A 23,230-nucleotide genomic window follows, 5' to 3' on the forward strand; every position below is an offset into this window, starting at 1 on the left:
GCTGTGGCAGCAGCTTTCTTTGATAAGCCATCTGGAAGACAATACTATAAACAGTGTTTCCACAAGGCACTACTTTCCCCCCACCCCCAACTGGCAGCAGGCGAGGAATAAAGAAATGGAGATGTCTAAAAACAAATTGACATGATCAGTAATAGCAGAGGGGGATTTTATTTGAAAAAATGCGGTGAAACATTCAAGAAGTTGCTATTATTGCCTGTAATATTTCTCTTTTACTACATGAGCCATTGTGAAATAAGAGCTCTGAAACAGTTTGAGAAGTTTTGCAAATGCTCAGAAGTCAGTAAATTTTAGTCTCAATTGGGCAAATCTGATTTGAGCTACTAGAGCCATCATTCATGTTGTTAGTGACACAACAGAATTAATTTATTGTTGTGTGGCATTCTGATACCACTATTAAATAGTGATCAGCTGCATTACTAAAAGGTTGTGTCTTAAAATCTAGTAGAGATACATATACTCTTAAATCAGATTTATACAAACTACACTTTAGCACGAGAGCTTGTAAAAGGATTTAAATGTCCTTTCTGGGGTAAAGAATTTAGAATTCATTTCATGATAAGCTAATATGTAGAAACAACATTCATGTGCTTTGGTTTGGTTTGGTTTGTTTTCCAGCCAGGTGATTCTCAGATAATTGAAATCAACTTAGGGCAAATAATTTCACAGGAATGTCTAAGGATGGCAGTGACTTTAACATTCAAGAGCAATTGAATTTGTACTCAATGAAATTCCTCATATGGGCTTTTCTCCCCCAGGACAGAACTGCAATAGATCAAATTGTTAGTTTTTGTAAGCTGGATGGGATAATTTAGATTCCATATTCCATTTCTTACTCTTTATTTCCCTGTCAAGCAACTGGAATGGGTTTTTTTGTTAGTTATCAAGTAGAAATTGAAGTTGTTACCCTAAGAATAAAAGCCTCATTTCATCCTAGTTTTCATGTTTTTCATTATTCTCAGAAGAATGGAAACATTTAACTTAGTGAAATGGAATATTGTCCTTCCTTTTTAACATTCAGCCCAGAGGCTGATGATAGTAAGCATTTGGCTTCATCTTCTCAAACTTTATACTCTTGGGATTTACTGAATTATTTCCAGGTGTTTTAAAGTTAAGTTCTCAGTGCCCTTCTGAAGAAGTGTTATTTATCAAACCGCATCTTTTTGGAAATTTACCTGTATTTTGTCTTGGCAGCGGTGCTATATTATTCTTGCTTGGATAGTTTGCTGATCTTCAGAACTACTAAGAATGAGACTTAACTCCTTTTTTTTAAAAAAAAAAAATCAGTTTCTCCTGAAATTTAGCAGTTCCAAAGCATTTTGGGCTATTGTTTTTATAACTGCACGGTACTGTGAAATTTCTGCAACTCCTGTATTATGCTTCGTTTCAGGGTAGTGTTCTGTATGGAGTATGACATACTGTCAAGATTTAAGATAGTAACTCAATTGTCTGTCCTGTCTGAACGTAAAATATGTTCTAATCACCATTTAAACTTTATGATAATGTGCCAAACCTAACATTTATGGAACTGCATCTGAGAACCTGTTCATGTTCAGAACATCCTAGAAAATATTCTGCACCTTAGCTAACACTGGTTCAGCTCTCATCGTACCACTCTAGCAGACATTGATTATATGGGCTGTTGAATCCTTTTTAAAGATCTTGCTGCATAATCCTGCTGGATTTAATCAATAGGGTTACTGACAGTAATGGCAGCTCCTGAAATGCTGAAATGATATCTCTCAAGTGTAGCATCTCTTGGTGGGTAAGAAGAAATTATACGTATATTGTGGAGAAAGACTGAAGTGTTTTATCTTAATAGGGTAGTAATTCTGCATCGCGGTAATCTTTGTGTATATGTCAAACCAGACTTTTCAATGTATTTTGCAAAATTTTTAAAAATCTTAAGAATTGTTATGAGTCTGGGGCAGACAGGCAGATCACCGATATCCCTTTAAGTGCAAGTCAAAGGTGAGGAAGATAATTCAAGTTGCTCACATTCACTGTTAGAGGAAGCAAAAAGAATTATTGATTGAGAAGATAAGACTGTGTAAAAGAAACCCAATTTAGCAGTTCTGGCAGTTCTTGCTATATAGAATAATTAATGAAGAGGGTAGAATAGACTGGATATCTGTATTAGGCAAAGAAATAACACCATAGTTTGAGGTTTTTTTAATTGTAAATATATAGCACTTATGAATATTATCAATTATACAATTATTTTTGTAACATTATATTCAAAGGAAAGAAGGATGGAAAAATATATTCTGTGATTATAAACCACCAATTGACCTATGATCATACAGTATCTGGAGTGTCGGGAAGAAAAACTGGTATTCAGAAATTTGGAAATAAAGTAGTATTTTAGATTGGTGTCTTTAGTGCAGCCCTTGCTGTTTATTACTCAGCCACAGCTTTGAGACTTACCTGTGGCTTTCCCTGCTTTTGGAATTATAAAAACATTAAAAAAAAAAAAGGTTTGCTATTTCAGAAGATAATTTGTGAAAAGGTTGCTAGCACATTTCAACAAATGGCTGGTTGTCTGTTCATACCACATAATATTGGTGTATTTTAGCAAAGTGGAAGCAATAGCTATTGTTTAGATCCTGTCAGAATGTAAAAACTCAAAATAGTTAAAATCAAGAAATAATTTCATTATTGGAGAAAAAAGAGGAATAGTTCTGCCATATAGCTTTTTTTGAGGGATGAAGTAAACAGAACTTGATACCTGTGGAGAATGAAAACTGACATAAATAAATGGTTTTAAAAACTAAGACATATATCAGTTTGTGGTGCCTACTTGATTTCTGCTGAGAACTTGTAAAAACACAGTAAACTGAAAGAAAACAGAAAGTCTCAAATGATATTTGTTGTGGCTCCATACTCACTTTGTAGATGCTCCATTCATTAGTCAGAGGGTTTACTTCTGACAATCAGAATCTTTTTCTTTATCTATTCTTTGGCAGCCACGAGCTGTCGCTGGTTTTCGAGGAACAGTGCGATACGCATCCATCAACGCCCATAGGAACAGAGTGAGTATCTGAATCTCTATCATAGCAATCTCATGTAGCTGAAAGCAGGCAGTAATGCAGTTGCTATTGATTTCCTTTTTTGTTTTCTTATATGTGTATTTATTATGTACAAACTCATACTTCTAAATTTTAAGAAAGGATAATATATGGTAGTCAAGGGTAAAAAAGTTCTTCTTGTAGAAATAAGAGAGGTTTTAATAGTTACCTTTGGTGTTCAATTGTATTGTAAGTTAATAAATTAAAAAGGTGAAGTTACTGAGTTTTATAAAATATGTAATGTCTGGTGTGTCATCTTAACCATATGCACTAAAGAAATCTGAATAAAAACCTCTTCCAGTGTAGGAATTTGCAATGTTAACACACTTCAACTTCTGTTTTGTTTCTCTGTATCTTCTATGGAAATTCACGCATATGTTTCTGCTTAAAATAGTTGCTGGATTTAATTATATGAACTTGTTTTGCAGTGTTGATCATATTAATTTTTATGTATAATAATTTAAGTCCCCAGAGCACCAAAGAATCTATCTTCCCTTTTGGTTTATAGGTATTTATAAGATGCATTAGAATAATATTTCTTTTTCACAGGAAATGGGTCGGCATGATGACCTCTGGTCCCTGTTCTACATGTTGGTGGAATTTGTGGTTGGGCAACTGCCTTGGAGAAAAATAAAAGATAAGGTAAACCTAGAAGTAAAACCAAAGAGCACAAGGGAGATTTAATACTGGATTTCAAGTGAATGCTATGATAATGATTCCACTAAGAATCACTGGTTCATTAACTTTAACAGTATATTCTCTAGTGTTTCCTAGTGTTAGTCCTCATTGGTGGTGTCATGGTGTAAAAAGCAATCAAGTTTTATGAACTGTTCTAGGCAGAAATTGTCTTGTGCTTCTAGTTTGCAAATGTTTTAAAAAGCAATAGTAAGTGTATATATGGCACTTACTTAATTTTCCTGTTTTCACTTGAATACTTTTTGATTTCGCCTATCACACGCTTAGAATTTCTTATATATTTTGGTTATTTTTGAAATGGGCATTTCTTATTTGTTGGTTAATGGAAGTGAATCAGTCAATATGCAGTAGTGCAACATCTAATTACCCTATTATTACTTCTTTCAATTTATTTTGAAATTAAATTGAAACAGGGTTACTGTGATGTGGTTTTTGCATTGGTAGATGACAATGTGGTGTAAAAGTAGCATCTCTTTTTTTGGTTTTGTTTTACTCATCTTATACTAAACAGGGTTTACTAACATTACGCACTATACTGTGATGACCCAATCTACACCAAGAAGTGACTGAACTTCAGATGATGCAACAAGATATTTAAATTTTTAAAACATGCTTTTTAGAAGGATTGGAGTGTCTGATGACAGTCCTTGACATCAGGCAGCATTCAAACACAGAAGAAAATTAAATGGTTTTTCATACTGAAGTTGAAGCTTGTACACTATTTTGCCTGTGTACTGAGGGCAAGGACAGAATCTCTTGCTATCTGATGTAGAATGGTCTTCCTCAGTCTTATTCATTGTCATGTACTTACGCTTCTTTCTGGTGGGTAGTGTATTGAATGGCTTTAAGATACAATGTGAATATGTTGTAGCAAAGTGAAGGCATGTTTATGTTTGTTGTGTTATTTACTCCTAGGAGCAAGTGGGCTCCATTAAAGAAAGGTACGAGCACAGGCTTATGTTGAAACATCTTCCTCAAGAATTTAACGTCTTTCTGGATCACATTTCTAATTTAGATTACTTTACAAAGCCTGATTACCAGGTAAACATTTTTACTACTTTGTCTTTCTGATTTTTAAGTAGCAGAATTTTATGCTGTTTCATCCTCAGTTTCTTTTTATTTCATTGTGCAGTCATGGTAGTGATTATGGATTGTGTCACCACAAAATTATTTTAAGGACCATCTGCAGATACTTTGTGGTTCAAAGATGTAATTCTTTTCCATTTGGGAAGAGTTAAGGCAGTTAAGTTTCTGAAAACAACTGGCAGTTGCTTTGCAGTCAGTATTCTGTTAGAATGAGGAGTTATCCTACGATCATAGGCTATAGGGGGTGCTTCTTAAGTTAAATTGATCAGATTGTTCTCTCAGTGATAGTCGTTCTGTCAGTTTTACAATATCTGGAGCTCAGCACCTACAAAATGCAGACGTGGGGTTTGAAGACTGACACTGCCTACAGAGATCACCAGAAAACTAGTCATTTTTCTTTGTTTAAGAGAGTATTGCCTGCTGAAATAGATAGCCTCAGCTCAGTGATAACGTGATGGGTGCTGAGAGGACATGCGGTAGAATATGTGTCTTATTCTGTGTTGACCCATGATTTAAAAATAAATAAAACTCCAAGACAGAAAATTGTTCTATACCAGTATGTGGAAGTCAGCAGAGGAATGCTCAGGAAAAACAGGGAAAGAGAGACTGAGAGCTTTTTCAGTCTCCCAAACTGATCTAAGGTTACACCACGACAAATTGTCCCTGTGTGCCTTCCCTCTGGCTCTCTGAAACACACCCTCCTGTCAGCTTCCCACTTGCACTGACTGTCTGCCGCTGGGCATCTGTTCAACTCACTAATTCAGCAAAACCAGAAGGAGTTGGTTCAACTGAATAAATAAATCGTTCTGACTAATTCTGGAATTGTAACTTCGATAAGACTGATTTCTGTGCTTTACTTGGTAAGGTTAACAGGGAAATCAAGATACATAAGATTCAAAATAAGAACTGTAAATCTCAAGGGATAACTAATTTCCTGTTAGCAAGGGAATTTATCTAAAAGTACCAGTGTGTTCTTCTGCACATTTGAGAAAAAAACAAAACAACTATTTTCCTGCAAAAATTTGAATGTAAAAAAATCTTAGTAAAGTACAGAGAATGTTCAGCATTCCTGAAAAATAAATATCTTGATTTTTTTTTCCCTTTTTATTACAAATTTCCACAGAATTTGTCCTATAGTTTGCAATTAAATGACGTAAATGATGAAGAAAGTTTTTAGTGTTTTGCGTGCCTAGTTATAAAGATGAATCAGATTACTGATTGCAGAAATTTTAATGTTGCATAGAAAAACCTTGATTGTAGGCTGGTAAGTATGTTTTATTTACATGATATACCCTGAATGATAAAACATGTGCATAGGCATGGAATCACAAAATCGTGGAATGGTTTGGGTTGTAAGGGACCTTAAAGATCATCCATTTCCAGCACCCCTGCCATGGGCAGGGACACCTTCCACTAGACCAGGTCACTCAAAGCCCTGTCCAGCCTGGCCTTAAGTGTTTCCAGGGATGGGGCATCCACAGCTTCTCTGGGCAGCCTGTTCCAGTGCCTCAACACCCCCATGGTGAATAGTTTCTTCCTTATATCTAATATAAACTTACCCTCTTTCAGTTTAGAGCCATTACGCCTTGTCCTATCACTGTATGCCCTTGCAAAAAGTCCCTCTCCAGCTTTCTTGTAGGTTCCCTTTATGTACTGGACATTTTACAGATGTTTGCAAAACCTTTTTCTGTGGTCTGCCTGTATCTAACATAGCAGATGCACTCAGGGATTAACATGATACCAGGACAGAGTTCCTCCATGACAGAGACAGCCCAGTCATTTACTGTCCTCTGGTCACAGAACATTTGCAGTTGTGTGGCTGCAACCTGAGCCTTCCAAGATGGTCCAGAGCAGGGTGGTTTTATTGAGAGCGATGAGAAAGTGCTTTACTTTCCCTGGTCATTTCAGCTCTGATCTCTCTCATAACTAGTATTTGTTGTAGCAACGTTATTCATATCTTCAATATGTATTGTTCTTTGCTCGTATTTATGGTTAGGCATGGAACAAGAATGTACATGGTTGAGATCCCTGCTTTGAAGTGTTTACATTCTAATAAGTTAATGATATAGGCCCAGAATCCACAGTTGGTTTGGCAATGTTACATGTTTATTTTATTCAGGTATTTAGGCACACATTGCCTCAGCCTCCTGACCTCATTAAGCAATTGAGTTTATATTTGCATTATAGCAGAAATTGTAGGAAAGATTTAAAGGAGAATGACCTTAAAAATTACTTCAGAGAGACTGCTTAAGGTTTACAGGAAGCAGAGAATAAAGAAAAGTACGTATGGGACAGAGAGTGAACTATAGCTTTGTGCACTTCAGTAGGGTTTCCAAACTGAATGGGATAGATCACACACCAAATGTTCTTGAGAGTAAGGATAAAATGGATATGACCACTTTATACAAGAAAAACGGTCCAAACTTCCCATCTATTTTAAGTTGCCACAGAGTATATATTTTTAGAAGAGGCCAGAGGAAAATTTTCAGCATCCTTGGTTGGAAGAAAGAATTAAAACTAGAGTTTTAGCTTCTAGGGCAAGGAATAAAACAACAACAACAACAACAAAAAACCAAACAAACAAACCCCGATTAATTTTAGAAATGTTGCAGAGTGAGAGATGACGTGATATGGATCCAACCTTCCCACCAGTGACTAGAATGAGACAAAGTTTTGTCTTTCTCTGTCATGGACACAAATTGTTCTAGATGCTTTTTCATAGCATAAAATGAGGATAGAAAACTTTCAGTATGTCGTTTCTGTGGGATGAATGTCAACATTGGATAAAGTAAGTAATACATGGTTTAAAATGACAGAAATGTATGAATTAGGAAATCAGTATCCTTCCCTATGTACTTGTTATTAATTTCTTTGGTTTCTAATTGCGTTGCCAAATATATTATTTTATCTTCTGCTGCTGGGGAGCCATTGGATGCTATTCTGCAGCAATGTAGTTATGCCTTTGTGTGTGTGTGAGTGTGTGTCTTTCTGTCTTTTTATGGAAGACTGTGGTGTATCCTTGCCTCTCTTTACTCATAAAAACACAGATGTGTTTTATTTTGTGTTTATTTTGTGTTTTTGTTGTTGTGGGTTTGTTTTGTTTTGTTTTTTAATAAAACACAATTTTGTATATCTTAACTTTGAAATGTTGGAAATTAAGAAATGGTTAGTATCAAGAACTCTTTCGGGTTTTTTGGAAAATTGTCAGTGAAAATCTTGAAGAAGAGACATGTTGAAGTATTAAAGGAGGATATTTCTTTTTTTATTGCTTGGTCTCTTAGACAAAAATGAAGCTTATTCACTTTTTTCTTAATTTTTAGCTTCTCATGTCAGTGTTTGACAACAGCATGAAAACATTTGGGGTTATTGAAAGTGACCCATTTGACTGGGAGAAGAGTGGAACTGATGGCTCTCTGACAACAACAACAACTTCAACCACACCTCAGTTACACACTCGTCTTACTCCGGCTGCAATTGGGTATGTGTGCACGTTGTGGTCCCCTAAAAAGCAGCTGCAGAGAACCAAAGGGAAATTATCTCCGTAATTTATTTTTTTCTGCAGGATGTTGAATAAATAGAGGAATGGAGGTTTGGGAGTATTTGAAGTATTTCCCTTTTTAGGGTTCCTGTTTATATTATCCTGACAGATCAGCACTGCAGTCCTAAATTTATAGCCATAAAAAATAGTAGCTCAGGAAATAGCACATAAATTTGCTAGTCCATCCTTTGCTAGATCATATTTTGTGAAACCAAATTATGTGTCCTGATTTTAACTGCCTGGAAATAAGTCCGTTGTCTTCTGTAAGCTTTGAATAAACTACAAGCTGCAATTTCCTTACAACTTTGAAAAATGAATGGATCTTTATAGGAAACTTGGAAATAGATTTTGGTCATGTTTAAAATAATATTAAATGTGGTCTTTGAGACCACATCTGTAATTAAATTGGATGAAGTGCAATGTTTAATAATACCCACACTCATCTCAGGGAGCTGGAGAATATAAGAGGTGTTTATAGGTGAAGAGGAAGATTTTGTGCCTGTTCTAGGCCTTGAGTAGATCAACTTTTTATCTAAGATTCATGAAGGTTGTGATGTAGGACTTTTGACAGTATAGTGTGGCTGAAGAATGCCAGAATTACATGTAGAATGTATTAAATTCCGAGTAGTTCAAGGTAATTAAAAAAAAAAAAAGTGTTAAAATAAATGTCAGTGGAGACATTAACTGGTGTGACTATTACATGGGTGTACAGGGTGCACCACTGGACACACTGAAGTTGACAGTAATTCTGCAAATGATTCTGTCCCATTATCACACTAAGCATCACACTGGAGTTATTGATAGTCTTGGCTGCAGTTAACAATTTTGGTGACTCTAAAGGAATCACTTTTAATTGACCTTTTGACCATTCACCTTGTAGGAATACCATTACTTCTGTTTCAGATACTGAGCTAAGCCTTAGCCTTATTTAGCCTCAAATTAACGGGACTACAGGACTTTAATTAAAATGTAATGACTTGTTAGCATTAGAGTTATGTTTTGATTATCAACAATTGGACCAAAATAGCACTTTGTTAAGAATAGTGATTAAAACTGCATTTATTTTGCTGAGTGATCTCTCTTCCTCTCACAGTATGTTTTGTTATTCTACCAAATTTTTTGGAAAAGGAAACTATATTATGAAAGTTGCAATTAATGTTTTTGAATAGAAAAACATGTATAGAAGAGTTAGGAGTGAAACTGAGCCTGGACATGATGTCTAACAAATTTTCTCAGAAGTTGCTTCAAAAATATTTCAATAAACCAGTTTCTAAGTGAGTTGTTTTTTATTTCTTTTTTTTTTTTTCTTTTTATTTCTACCTTTTGTTATGTGCCTGAATTAAAGAGACATAAATTGTGAAAGCCAAGAAGTGGGTTTTTTAATATTAAATACTTTACAAGACTTAGTTTTTTACAGAAGCGTGCTTTTTCTTGTCATATTTTTTCTTTCTTTTATAAACAGAAAATAATTTAGATAGAAAAGAATTTCAAGAAACACATTAGAGTCCCCAAATTTTTACCTTTCTGATTTTTTAAACTACTTTTGTAGAATTGCCAATGCAACTCCTATCCCAGGAGATTTGCTGCGAGAAAACACAGATGAAGTCTTTCCTGATGAACAGCTCAGTGATGGAGAGAATGGTATTCCAGTTGCTGTCTCACCAGAGAAACTACCTGGATCCCCTGGGCATCAGCGTCCTCAGGAAAAAGATGTTTGGGAAGAAATGGATGCAAACAGAAACAAAATAAAACTAGGGATCTGTAAGGTACTTAGAAATCTGCATTGTGAAGACCATCTTTGAACAGTTTCCTGTCCTTATAGAGCACATAAGATATAATTAATAATGCAATCTTACTGCATTAATGAACCAGAATAGTCTAAGAAAACAAGATTTTTGGTAGACCTAACACATGAGTAGTAGATTGCTGATTATTTGAGATTCTTTGTAATTTATTCTTATTTGTGTTCTTCAGATATGATTTTGATTCTTGCTTGCTGAATGAAACCAAAGCAAATTTCCTACATCTTGCATGTGTAGAAGTTAGATAGTGAATATACAAAAAATAGTTTAATGTTGTTCTTCAGCTGACAGATTGGCAGTGTGATGGGCAGTTCCATTTAATTCACTTGGTGGCTTTGTCTCCATAAGATATGATAGCTTTGTACTGATCCAAAGAGGTTCATGGGCTGGTCTTCAGAAGACAATGCTCCTTAATTTTGAAAAGTGGTCTCATAGAAGTGGTTCCTGTCTCCCTTGCTCACAATCACAACATTTCATACTCAAACAAATGTAGCCTTGTTTCTTTGATATAAAAATGTTTTAGACATGAATAGGGATCTACTACTGAAATGTTCTTTAGCTAGGAGAGCTATCTAGTTTTGAGGCTGTTACTTTTTTTTACTAGAAAAGTGTATTGTGGGAAAGAATAAGGCATGGGGCCTCTTTTCAGATGTGCTTATTTGTTTATTCAGGTTTTTGTTGTTGTTTTTGTGGGGTTTTCCTTTGTTGTTTTTTTTTCCTTTTTTTTTTTTTAATTTTTAACCAAACAGGGAAAAAGGAGAATTGCTCTGTTTTAAACAAAGGCAATTTATATTAATTTTACCCATTGAAACTAAGGATGATCATGATTTCCCAGCTCTAAATCCTGCTCAGTTAGTATGCAAGATGGAATGCGGTTGGGCTAAAACGTAGTTCTAAGTCACGGAAATATCTAGTAGATTTAGTGTATACCACTGTTAAATGCTCCAGAGAATCATAAAGACAGCTTGGAAACTGCTCTTTAATAAGAACACTTGACTGTAAAGCAGACTGAAGATACTACCAAGTGCCAGGTTTCAGACTATTATTAAAGAAAATTTCAGAGATGGGTGTGAAATATCACAGCAAATTTAAGTGTATTACAGGGTTTTTGAGACTCTTGTTCTCAGACCTTCCCAGAACTAGTATATTACTAGTATTCTATCTGTTGCAGGTGTGTGCTGAAGAGCATATCTAAACTACCTTAACTATAGCATGAACTTAAGGACCATCTCAAATACTGATTGGCTTATCTCTGGCTAAAAACCTGGATGGCATTTACCACGTAGTACCTTGTCTTACTCTGTTTTGCTGCTCCTAGTGAGTGACATTTTAATGTGACTTTTTGCACAGGCTGCCACAGAGGAAGAAAACAGCCATGGGCCGGTGAATGGAATGCTTAATGCACCGAGTCTTGGTTCTCCAATTCGTGTCCGCTCAGAGACCACCCAGGTAGACAGAGATGTTCCACTGGTGCGAAAGCTGCGTTCAATTCACAGCTTTGAACTGGAGAAGCGCCTGACGTTGGAGTCAAAGCCAGACACTGATAAATTTCTTGAGACCTGGTAAAGAAATTATTTTATTTTTATGCTTAGATCTCTTCAGGATATGTAGCTAAGATACTATAATCTTTACTGTACTGAGTGAAAACGAGGAATGGATTTGCTGAGTTATTCTTATGCAAGCTACACCGAAGTATTTGCTATGTTAATAATACTGCTCACGTAATGCACTTCACCACTTGACAGCTTCTTTAAAAAAAAAATTAGTGCTACTATACAGTTAAAGTCAGACTTCCACACTTGAGAATTTTTTATTTCAAGATCTAGTGGTGTAACCTTGATGTGTATTACTTTTTTCTTCAGTGGGACACTCTTGACGGTCAGTGCAACTCATCCTAAATAAGAACAATGACATCAGGTTCTCAATAAATGCAACATGAGATTAGATTAAATGACATGAGAAGGATAGTTTACAAGAACTGGAGTTATGAAGTAACGTTAGAAATCTACCTGCAGGTTTAGTTATGCCCAAAGGTGTTGCATCAACATAAAAAAAAAAATATCTTAATAGAAGGCAGAGGTCTTAAAGTGGAATTTGAAAGTAGAGAAGAGACACATGTATGAGAACAGATTCAGTCAATTTACCTATGTATAGAAAGAATAATAGGAGAAGGGCACAGTGAAATCTGACTGAAAGGCAGAGGCACAGTGGGGACAGAAGAAGATGATTGACATTATGGCAATGGCAGAATCCTTTGAAATGCATCATAGAGAGCTTAGGAATTCGAATTTGGTGAAGAAAGTTCTGCAAAGCATAAATAAGGAATCAATCAAAACAATAACATTATTCTTGAAAGCATTTACTAACTGCTGCTAGAGACATCTCTTTCCTCTGTTCTGCTTTGGGTCTCTCTGCATTGTAGCACAGATTAGGTACAGTGGACATATGGTGGTATCCTCACTGCTGAATTGGTATCCACTCACTTTTCTCCTTTCTGGTAATTACATTTACAATACAACACGATACATTACAATTACACTTAGGATATATGCAAATTTCTAAGACCGTATGCCCATTTTTACTTGACATCACAGTTACATGTCTCAAATGGTGGATCTCCAACTATTGTAGTTTGTTCTAAAATATTACAAGAAAATTTTATGTAAATCTAGCTTTTCCTCCACTGAAAAAACTCAAATGTAGCTTACATTATTTAATTAGTTCTTAACTAATTCAGATGTTACCTTCTTTTCTCCAGTTTGGAGAAGGCGCAGAAAAACTTGAATGCTGCGACAGAGACTCCTGTTGCTGCTGTTCCTCCCCTTTCTCAGAAAACGCCCATTCCTGCTCCTGTGACTGCCCGCACAGACCATGTTTGGCACTATGATGAAGAATATCTTCCAGATGCTTCAAAACCTGTGTCACCTAGTTCTCCAGAACATGTTGATGGTGTTGTTAGCAATGGATTTGTAGCTGTCAACTTAAGCTCCTGCAGGCAGGAGGTTGATTCTAAGGAATGGGTGATAATAGATAAGGAACGGGACTTGCAGGACTTCAGGACAAATGAAGCTTTAAGGCACAAAACAACTGGAAGTCCCTCAGATGAAGAGCCAGAGGTACTACAAGTTCTAGAGGAGACTTCTCCAGAAGAGCAGCCCAGACACGGTGGTTGGGTAGGACACAGTGTCCATGCCAAGAACCAAACTTCAGGCGTGGAGTTTGCTCTAGCCGTGGAGTGTCATCCTACTGCTTCTGAACAGCTTACAGATAAATTGGAACTTCTGTCCGGAGCTGCTGGACAGCTTCTTGCAGCCACACCTACAAGTCCTATGGAAGCTCAAGCAGAAGGAGCACTCACTCCGGTAAGAGAAATGGTCGCTGTTTTATTGAACCTCTCTTTATTCAGAATTATATGAGAAGATAGCAAGGGAAAAGGCAGTGTCTAAAATAAAATAATGTAGCAGAAATTCCTAGTTTCATCAGGGCTTGGACTTGATTCCTGAGGAGAGATCTTCCATGTTCTGTTATATGAGTGTTTACACGCTTCCGTGGACATGACTATTAGTTCTGCAAGTATGATCCACAGAACTGGCCTCGGTTAAAAACAAGCAAACTTACATATACTTGTATCTATAAAGAAGCTCCTTATGCAGTGATTCCTAATCAGTGAGATACACATGCAAATATGTTTTTGATATTTGCAGTACATAAACATAAAATTACAATGAGTATGTAAAGTACTGTGTTACGATGTTTCATTTGTTTCAGGGAAAGACTAACTGAAATTAAAGACAAGGAGTTATTTTCTCTCACTATCATTGGTGTAGTCTTTTCTTTTGGAATTCCCTTTTGTTTCTTCCTGTTTCTTCTGAAATTTCTAATGGTTGTTACACAAACAATTTGTTGGATTTTATAAATTGTTGCTACTTCTCTCTTCCAACATAATGTTGCAACTATTGCTTGGCTCCCAGAATTTTCTTTTCACTAAGACAGATGACTTTGCTTCTATTGCATTCTCTTCTTTTCGTGTTTCTCTGTTTTTTCTGAAGAATTCTCCTTTGTATAGATTTTGAACATTTACCTTTTTTTTTCCTCTGTCACTGACTGTAAACAAAGACTTCTTTGGCTTTACTTCAGGAGGAAGTGAGACTAATGGTTAAATGATTGGGAATCAGCTCCTGGGTTTATTTCTCCCCTTTTCTCGGTAGATATTGCATCATCTGTGATATAAAGGACAATTCTTTCAAGCTCCTTTCAGCCAAGAAACCAATACTTCTACCTCACTTATCACCACTTCTTATGAAAGTTACAGGCAGCTCATTAGAAAAAGAAACTTTTCACCAACCACTCATTTATTATAAGCTGTGGAATACCGGTTATGGTGAAAATGAACTACTCAATGTAATTAACTATAGCTGAACAGTAAAATTTCAAATACAGAAGACTTTATCTTTCATACAAGGTTATATTTAGATGTCATACTTTGTGAATTATGTAGTTTACACAAGATTCATTTTGCATGATCCAAAATAGAGATCTGTGTTAAATGGAAGATTTTTTGAGATTTAAGTTGAAATATTAGTTGCATGAAGAGAGTTTTGATGGGTTAGAAACTTGTAAAGGTGAAAGAATAATTTCAATTGCTCGGTTATTTTCAGTTGTTCAATTTTTGTGTTTTAATATTAGTTTTAGTAAAAGATACAGGAAAGAGCAACATTTAGTCCTGTACAAAATACTAATTATCAGTTGTTTTTCTTTCAAAAGCCATTAAAAAACAGCTTGTAATTTTGTATGCAAATGAGCTATTCCACTTCATACAATCTTGAGTTTTTGGGGAAGCAGCTATTTTACTTAAAACTGAAAGTAGAGGTGATACAAGTATTGTGCTGTACAGTGCAAGTCATGGACGATATCTTTATCTGGGAAGGAAGAAGCTTCTGAGCAGGGGAGCAGAAGTAATTATAAACAAGGTGAATTAATTATAATATGTCTTGGAAGAAATGCTGGTTGAAGTAGATATGAGTGAGATTATATTTTAGTTTGGTGTTGCAAGCAGGTAAGGGATATTTGTTATGACCTACCTCAAAAATGAGGGATATTAATATGGTTTATATTTTCCTGAAAGGGCAAGTAGTGCTGTGAGGGCAAGATGAATGGCAGGAAGAAGCTTGCTGTTTTGGAGGTCAATTATGTGGAATTGAAAATATAAACTGAACTGGGAGTAAAAAAAATAGAAATTATTTGGCTGATTTAGAAACTGGGAACAGCGTGTCTATGCAGTGTGTCTGTTCTGACTGTGATGGCAATTTCTGGTAGTCTTCCATCGACTTCATTAGCCCTTGAAAGCCAAACAAAGCCCAGGAGGATATTTAGGGGTGAGTTGTTCTTTCTGTCCTTCGTTGATAATAAAATAATATACTTAAATATTCCTTGAGGTGGGCACCAGAACTTAGCTGTTGTGAGTGTCTTAGTTGCTTCACAGGGAGTGTGTGTGTGTGTGTGTATATATATATATATGCCTCTTCGTATAGTAGTTCTCTGTTCCAGAGTCCTGTTGACCTCAGGGAGCTGTTTGGTAGAGTCCTTTTCCTTCTTCCTCAAAGCATTTACCCACTTGAAACTGTTCTTTGAATGCAATCCTTATCTGTGGATCAAATGTGTTTGTTCTTTATTAATGTTACTAGGTAGCTTCTTCCTGACAATACAAATAAAGGGCAAAGGGTCAGATTTTACTTTTCTGCTGATTTAATTATATTGCACCTGTTACTTAGAGCAGGCTTGGATCCAAGAATGTAAGTTGAGGACCAGAAATCAAATGACTAAAGTGTTATTAAAAGGGGCTAAGAATAGATATTGAAAATTAAGTAGTATAATAGCTTAATATAATTTCTGAACAGTTACTCATTTCAAACAGCTTGAAACAATAGGACATGTTAGCATTCATGGTCATCGTGCTTATGAATGTACCTCCCATATGGAATTCTAGTGACCTCTTTCACTATCACGTAGGCAAAAGTATGACGAATTATGTTCCTTGATCTTATTCTGATAGATTTGTTAAATATGCAAGCAATTACTTCAGTGGTGAATGAATAAAATAGTTTTTAATTTTATTTTATTTTTTTTAATTTGATGATTCTTTTTATTCTTTATTTCTTTCAGGGCTTTACTGCTCACTATTTAAGCAGTAATTAGTAGCAAGGGTGTTTCTGTGTGACAAACTAAAGGTTCATATACTCATCCATAATTTTCTTTGCTCGTAAAGGAGAGAAATCACTGGTCTGCGGCCCCTCCATTTGTAGACAGATGTTCTTTCTGAACTTGTGTGTGTATGTGGATTTCCTGTAATTGATGATGATACAATTTCTTACCTGTTACACACAACATTAGCATTCGAATAAGAATGTAAACTTGTAGCAGTTCAGGAAGGAAACCTGAACTCAAAAAATAAGAGAAAAATGTGTAAGTTATTTGCTTTGGGATGAGCAAGTTTCAGGCATAAAAAATTGCAGCAAATTATGCTATTATGAAAAAAACCCTACCGGTAGGAGAACGACTTTTCATGTTATCAGTCATGGTTTTCCAGTTGCAATACGGATTCTGTGTACTACCAGCAAATACCAGTTTGATCTGACTCAGTGATGGGCACATGGTCACGTTTGTGTTGAACTGTTCGGAACATGCTAGGGTATGTATACTGACCTGATGCTCTCAGAATGGCTTTATGTTGACTTTGGCTGCAGGAGGACAGATTGTACCTGACTCGCTGTAATATCTGCTGGTACAAAGTTAATCTGTCAAAAGAATTTGAACTGATCCAGATTAATGGTGAATTTACTGGGGCAACACTTTGCATCATGCAGCTCTGTTTTTCTTTTTCTTGACCTTGTACAAAGAGCCTAAAGCTGGACTTGCGGTGTTGTTGAACCGTGGCCTCATTAATTTACTATGTTTGTATTGAATTGCTGCAAACCACATACAGTGCATGGACAAAACTTTGCAACATATCTTTGTCAAGCAGATATTTCAGCAAAGAAGTAATAATGGAGTTGAAGTAATCCAGTATGTAACAGCTAATTCCATTTTCATTGCTAGTTTAAATTAAACAACAGTTTGCTCTGGTCACACTGCTTGACAACCTAATACCATATATATATATATATATATATATATATATAAGAGGTATTGCTGAAATTAGTGTTTTGTACATTGAGGTACTATTATATTTTAGCAAAAACCTGCTCTTAAATATCCATTTATTTCCAAATTCTGAGTTGTTTAATTTTCTTGTACTTTCCATCCTCTGTTGCTGCTTTTATGAGACACTGGAAATACCTGTTTTTCCAGCTGAGAGACAGCTATGCATTGTGGGACCTGAAGCTTTAGGACTGACACAATTCAAAATACCTTTTCCTTGGAAACTTAAATGCTTCATAGGTGCCCTCTCTTTCCAAGGAATACAGATTAGAATTGCAAATGCCATGTTAGGAAACAGAAAATCACCTTCATCAAGCTTGCAAAAGGTTTCCATATATTTGCTTTCATGGTTTTGTCTAAATATACTTGGAACAAAGATTTGCAAACTGTATATAGCAATCTCATATACAGGTATTTAGATATGTCACCATCAGATATCTATTCAACGCCTTAAAAGGTCTTGTAAAGAATCAGTTGATTTCAGAGTTGTACGTCAAAGTTATAGGTTTATTAGAATCATCAATAACTAATTCGAAAATGTACTTTCTCTAAAATTATTGGTTTGGAACACTTCGACTTTACAGTTCCTTTTCTTTTTTTTTCTTTCTATTCTTTTCTAAATGTCTGAGGGATGTTGTTCAAGATGAAGCAATTGTTCATAGATTCTCCAGGCCAGCATATCCTTATAGTTCAATCCCATGTTTAGGAAATTTCATCAAAATTTTTTAGTACTAATCTCACTGATTGATCTGTCAGTTATATTTCTTAACAGTCGTCGTTGTACAGTCACATTTGTAAAGTCTGCAGTGGTTGTATATGCTAAAAATATAGTAATCTCAGAAAGCAACGTTGTTGCACAGGTGTGTTAAGCATTTGCAAGGACCAGTCATCACCTACTTTGTGTACACAATGTCCTTGGAACAGACTGTGTTAGTTTCTTCAAATTGCCCTAGATTGTTACTGGCTGAATGAATGAAGGTAGGAGCCAGCTGGAGACTGGAAGCTTACTTTTTATTTTGATACTGGCTGTTTAAAAATCGATGGAAAAATGTGAAGATTAGGTTTAAGATACCTCTTAAATTACCAGCTTTTAGCCCATGAGGGAGTTGTCAATGTAGTCTTCCAAGAAAATGCATATTGGCAAGACATAAACAAGAATTATTAAAATACTTATTTTTAAACCTTATTTTCTTCCTTGCCATGTTGTTCTCACAGCTCAACTCATCTCATATGCTGCATTTCTCCACTCCAAGAATTTCAAGCCCCATCCTCCGCACCATGAGCCCTATAGCCTATCTATCCATCCACTCGGACCCTCTGAGAGAGGCTGGTTTACCAAGGAGTCAGTCAGCTGAGAGCCACTCCTCTTCCTCCCGCTCAACTGGCCACAGGCAGCTTCCTGTCATTCCCTGTGGCAACAAGTTCCCCCCTGTCATTCGCATCTCAAAAGCACAACTTCAGCAGGTGAATAAGCCTTGTCTTCATAGCAGGGACTGCACTGTAGCAGTCATCTGCAAAGTTTAACGTTTTCAGTTGCTCTGCACAGTCTGGTAGTGAGCATGTGCTAGTCATACTGCTATACACAACATCCTAAAAAATACTTTGGAAGATCAAGTTAGGGAATAAGAATGGATCGTGTTCAGGATTAGTCAGGAACACTCTGTGAGGAAAATACATTGTCCCACTTAGAAGAACTAAATTGAGAGAAGAATATTTAAAGAGCTGTTACTCAGGTTATGATCTGGAGCACCAAGCCTCTCTGGATGTTCTGGAAGATAGATTCACTTCCTCAGGTGGATTGTCTCTTGCAAAAATGTAGGATTATAAAATCTAGAAAATATATTTTGACTTCTTTCAAAACTAAGATTAAATATTTTTTATGTGCTCCTATAATCAGTACCACACATTAAAATGAACTACCTTTAAATTATTTTAACGTGAGAAAAAGGGATCTAGAGCTAGTCAAATTGCTACATTGGGAATGAACAAATAATGAATTGTTCCACGGCTTGCAGCATACAGAGCAAAGATGAGAATCATCAGCAGTCATAGCTAATGGAAAAATATCACTAGAGAAAGGGGACTTTTCGTAGTTTTATATTCTCCCTTTCTTTTCAGTATGAAAAAGATGAAGACTCAGAATCATAATTGAAGTTAACCATAATTAGTGTATTAGTCATAAAAATACTGAGATTTGCTAAGCAATGAGAGCTTGTGTTGACTGGTAAAGCAGTATGACATAGCATTAATGCACAAGACCATCACACATCGTCATCATTTCACCATTAATATTTCATTTGGATTATATTTTGTGTTGCCTTTATTTCCAATGTATTTTTCAGTGTAAATATTTCTATGTGAAAGATTTTTTTTTCTTTTTAGTAAAGCATGCACGGGAATATTGGTATTAAAAGTAATCCGTAAACATAAGCTTCATTCAAACTTCCATAGTATCAGTGGTAAGTGGTAACAAAGCAAACAAAGTAGTTAGTCTACTTACATCAGCATTTTGTCTGTTAACTCAGAACGCAGTGCTTTTTTTTCCTGCAATTTCTGGCTGCTTTTTATCCAAATATATTAAAAAAAAAATAATTCTGCCCTCTGTCTATGGAAATGGATGAACAGTAGCTCCCAGCTGGTCGCTATTGTGAACTTAATGAGATACCAACATATCACATTAATATTCATTAAAAGTTAAGTTTCAGTATTTTTAAGGATTAGTTTGTATCTCAGAATGCAAAATGACCTAATGTTTTTTGTCTCTATATCAGAATGTATTTCAGGTATAATTAGCAAACTGCTTACAATACTCAAAGAAAGTAGGTTGGCACAGGGTCTTCTCTGGCTGCCTTAGTACCCAACAAATGAACGCAGCTGCAATATTTGTAGGGGCTATGAAGTGATATACTTTCTTGTCATGTGAAAAAGAATTGGTATTGTGCCAGGTGCTGCTCCTGAGTGGAGTAGGGATTATACATAGCCTTCTCGGCCTCTCCTTTCTTTTGCCTGGTAAGTCCATGACTGCTGTTATCCTTTTCAAGCTGTAATTTTGAAAGTCCTGACTCTGAGAATTTAACTTCCAGTTTTTCATTTGCTATGGAAACCATGAGCACGTGATTCTTTAGTTCATTCCAACAGTGAAGACCTTGTGTACTTTATGGCTCACTGAAGAACTGAACTACTTTTGCAAGTCCTTCTCTTTTCTACAGTGCAGTGATGCTAGTTACTTAGCAAGCTAGAACTTCCAGCAGCATGAAAGATGAATGTGCATGTTAATAACCTAAAGCTTTTATCCAGTTAAATATTAAGAAAAAAATATTTTAATGTCATTCTATATTATTGTGTAGAAATATTTGGTATGAGATATATTTTTGTGTCTTTCCTGCTGTTTGTGGTTTAGTTCAGCGTTCATTAACTAGTGAATTGCAGAGGTCAAGGATCTGTGCTGTTGAATTTATTTTCACATACTAAAAAATAAAAAAATGATACATTTGTTCCAGAAATCAAGCAAAGAAATTTTCTTTCCTGATTGTTGGTGAGTGGGAGTTCAGGAACTGTAACCCACCTTCCTCTAGTTTGACATCAGATAGAAGATGTCATGAAATTTCTTTGCTTACTAGTGCAGAGAGGGTATTGGATGTAGGTCTCCCTTTATTTGTTTGATAAAGAGAACTTCTCTCTTGCCTTACATATATTATGGAAGAGAATGGGAGTATTTTGCTTCAACTATCCTTAGTTATTCAACATGCAGCATGAAGAAAGAGTCTGGCAGCATTAGAGCTGACAAAAATCAGAATGAGTTGTTTGACTGTACTTGAATCTAAAGAGTGAGGCCAGAGTGCTATTTGCATACTTTTCCTCTATAGCATGGTCAAATTGTACAGCAAATCCCCTTGAAACATAACCTTTTTCTTTCTTTCTGTGAATTTTTCAGCCAGATAAGTTCCCTGAACTCTGCCTGTTAGAGGACTGCATAGAGTGTTGGGTGAGGTCGGTGGAAAAGGTGATGTGAGTGCAGCAGCTACTGGGCAGGGCTGTGTGTGAAGACATTGCTTAGGTAGACAGTGCACTTGAGAAACGTGTCTTGAGAAACGATCAAAATCAGTGACCTCAGATTATGATTTCTATGGTTTCTCAGCTCTAGTTCTTCAGTAAGATAGTGAACACCTCTTCTTCCATGGCAGCCATCCAGAATAAACTGGCTGCTGTACAATAACATTCAGCCCTGTACAAAGGTGGATTCCAGTTTTGTGTGTCATTCTGGCATATTTTCATTTTTTGATGTGAGACATGTACAAGGGGAATAATTTTAATTTAATGATTTTCTGGTTATTCATTGTGGAAGGATAATCTGCGACTCTCATGTTAAGCAATCATAATTAGTTGGCACAAATATTTTATCTTCATTTTCTTAATCTACCTTACTGCAACATTTTAAAAATTATTTTATAGTTATACAGTTAAGATTATTAGTTACAAAATGCTCTGAAATCTTCCTACACAAGATGCTATGGAAATGCAAAACATCACATGCATATTAATATCCAAGATGAGAAATACTATACTGATCTGAGTTGAAAAATTTACCTTAATTTTTAAGCATCTCACTGGAATTCAGAGATCTATGGAAGAATAAGGTAAGACTTCTTGACATGTTCAAGGGGCATTTAGAGAAATAATGCATATCCCTTATAATTGTCATTTTATTTTGTTTGGTTTAGGTTTATGAGCCAGGAGTGCACATAAATGTTGTAAATTTTGCCATTTTTTAGGGACTAATTTTGGCAGGTTTCACTAGTCTGCAATAGCAAGAGATGAACATTTACATTGGTTTTCACACTTAACAGTGCCTTTTATAATGACAAATATACAAGCAAAACCCCAAAGATGCTCATATCGTTTTGCAGTGTTCTTTTAAAATTCTTTTTAATTTGTCAGTGGCATTAACTTGAAATAGTCATATGCATTAGGTTTGCCTTAGAACTCAGCTAGTTAAAACTCTGGTGTAGCGTACCTATCTGTAAGGGTCGGTCTGAAGATGGAGCGTGACACTATCCATTAAAAGTGTCAGGAATGGATACATTTGTCCATAATCCTCTTCAGAATTTGTTCAAGACATGGCGCATTATCAAATAGATGTGTCCTGGAAGCAAAGGAGGGAAAAGCTTTTCTCTGTTCAGCGAGTCTGGCTTCTTTTGTACTGCTGCCACAGTTAAAGTTGGCTGTAGCAAAAAGGGTTCTGATTTCAGGGTTTACAGAATTGTTATGCCCCCCTCTTCCCTATCCTGATGGAAACTATATTGAGTCAGCATGAGGCTTAAGTTAGATTTTTCCAAGAGGTTGCTAATACTGTTTTCAACATGGAATTTAATAAAAGTAGACATTTCAAGGAGTGAGTCCAGCTCACAGCTACTGGAACTCTTCCTACACAATAGATTTCATTTTTGTCAGTAGGGAAAACGTGCAGAAGTTACACCACACCATCTCATTCATGACAGGGTAACTGTTAATAACTGTTAATTTTTCAATAAGTTTTAACCTGAAAATTAAATTGCTGTGATGTTACAGCTTTCACTCATCATCAGTGAAAGTGTTTGATAATGCTTATGACCAAAGGCAAACTCAGATTCAGAATTCTTATTGTTTTCAGGTGTTACAGTTAGGTTCTTGAAAGGCAATTTGCATATGATCACTGCTACAGTGTTATTATTTTATTTGTTAATAAGTTTCTCTGGAATATGTTGTTTTTTCATACAAAAACACATTGGATGGGGAATATCAGGAGGTATTACTTCAGAAGAAAAAAAGAGGACGTCTGAAAGACA

The 23,230-nt window shown here is 35.8% G+C and overlaps 1 protein-coding gene across 6 annotated transcripts in view; it reads left to right on the forward strand.

Annotated features, from left to right (window-relative positions):
* TTBK2 (tau tubulin kinase 2) overlaps positions 1 to 23,230 on the forward strand; it is a 100,041-nt gene that overhangs the window by 62,139 nt on the left and 14,672 nt on the right. For 4 of the 6 annotated variants that reach the window (XM_065065881.1, XM_065065885.1, XM_065065880.1 and 1 more), the window contains 8 exons: positions 2,985 to 3,050; positions 3,636 to 3,728; positions 4,698 to 4,823; positions 8,189 to 8,346; positions 9,956 to 10,172; positions 11,559 to 11,770; positions 12,967 to 13,570; positions 18,621 to 18,869. In XM_065065881.1, the coding sequence (XP_064921953.1) occupies positions 2,985 to 3,050; positions 3,636 to 3,728; positions 4,698 to 4,823; positions 8,189 to 8,346; positions 9,956 to 10,172; positions 11,559 to 11,770; positions 12,967 to 13,570; positions 18,621 to 18,869 (1,725 nt within the window). The remainder of the gene's footprint in view (positions 1 to 2,984; positions 3,051 to 3,635; positions 3,729 to 4,697; positions 4,824 to 8,188; positions 8,347 to 9,955; positions 10,173 to 11,558; positions 11,771 to 12,966; positions 13,571 to 18,620; positions 18,870 to 23,230) is intronic. The other 2 variants (XM_065065883.1, XM_065065884.1) reach the window with 1 other exon arrangement.

Source organism: Columba livia, chromosome 5, assembly GCF_036013475.1.
Source record: "Columba livia isolate bColLiv1 breed racing homer chromosome 5, bColLiv1.pat.W.v2, whole genome shotgun sequence".
Taxonomy (NCBI): domain Eukaryota; kingdom Metazoa; phylum Chordata; class Aves; order Columbiformes; family Columbidae; genus Columba; species Columba livia.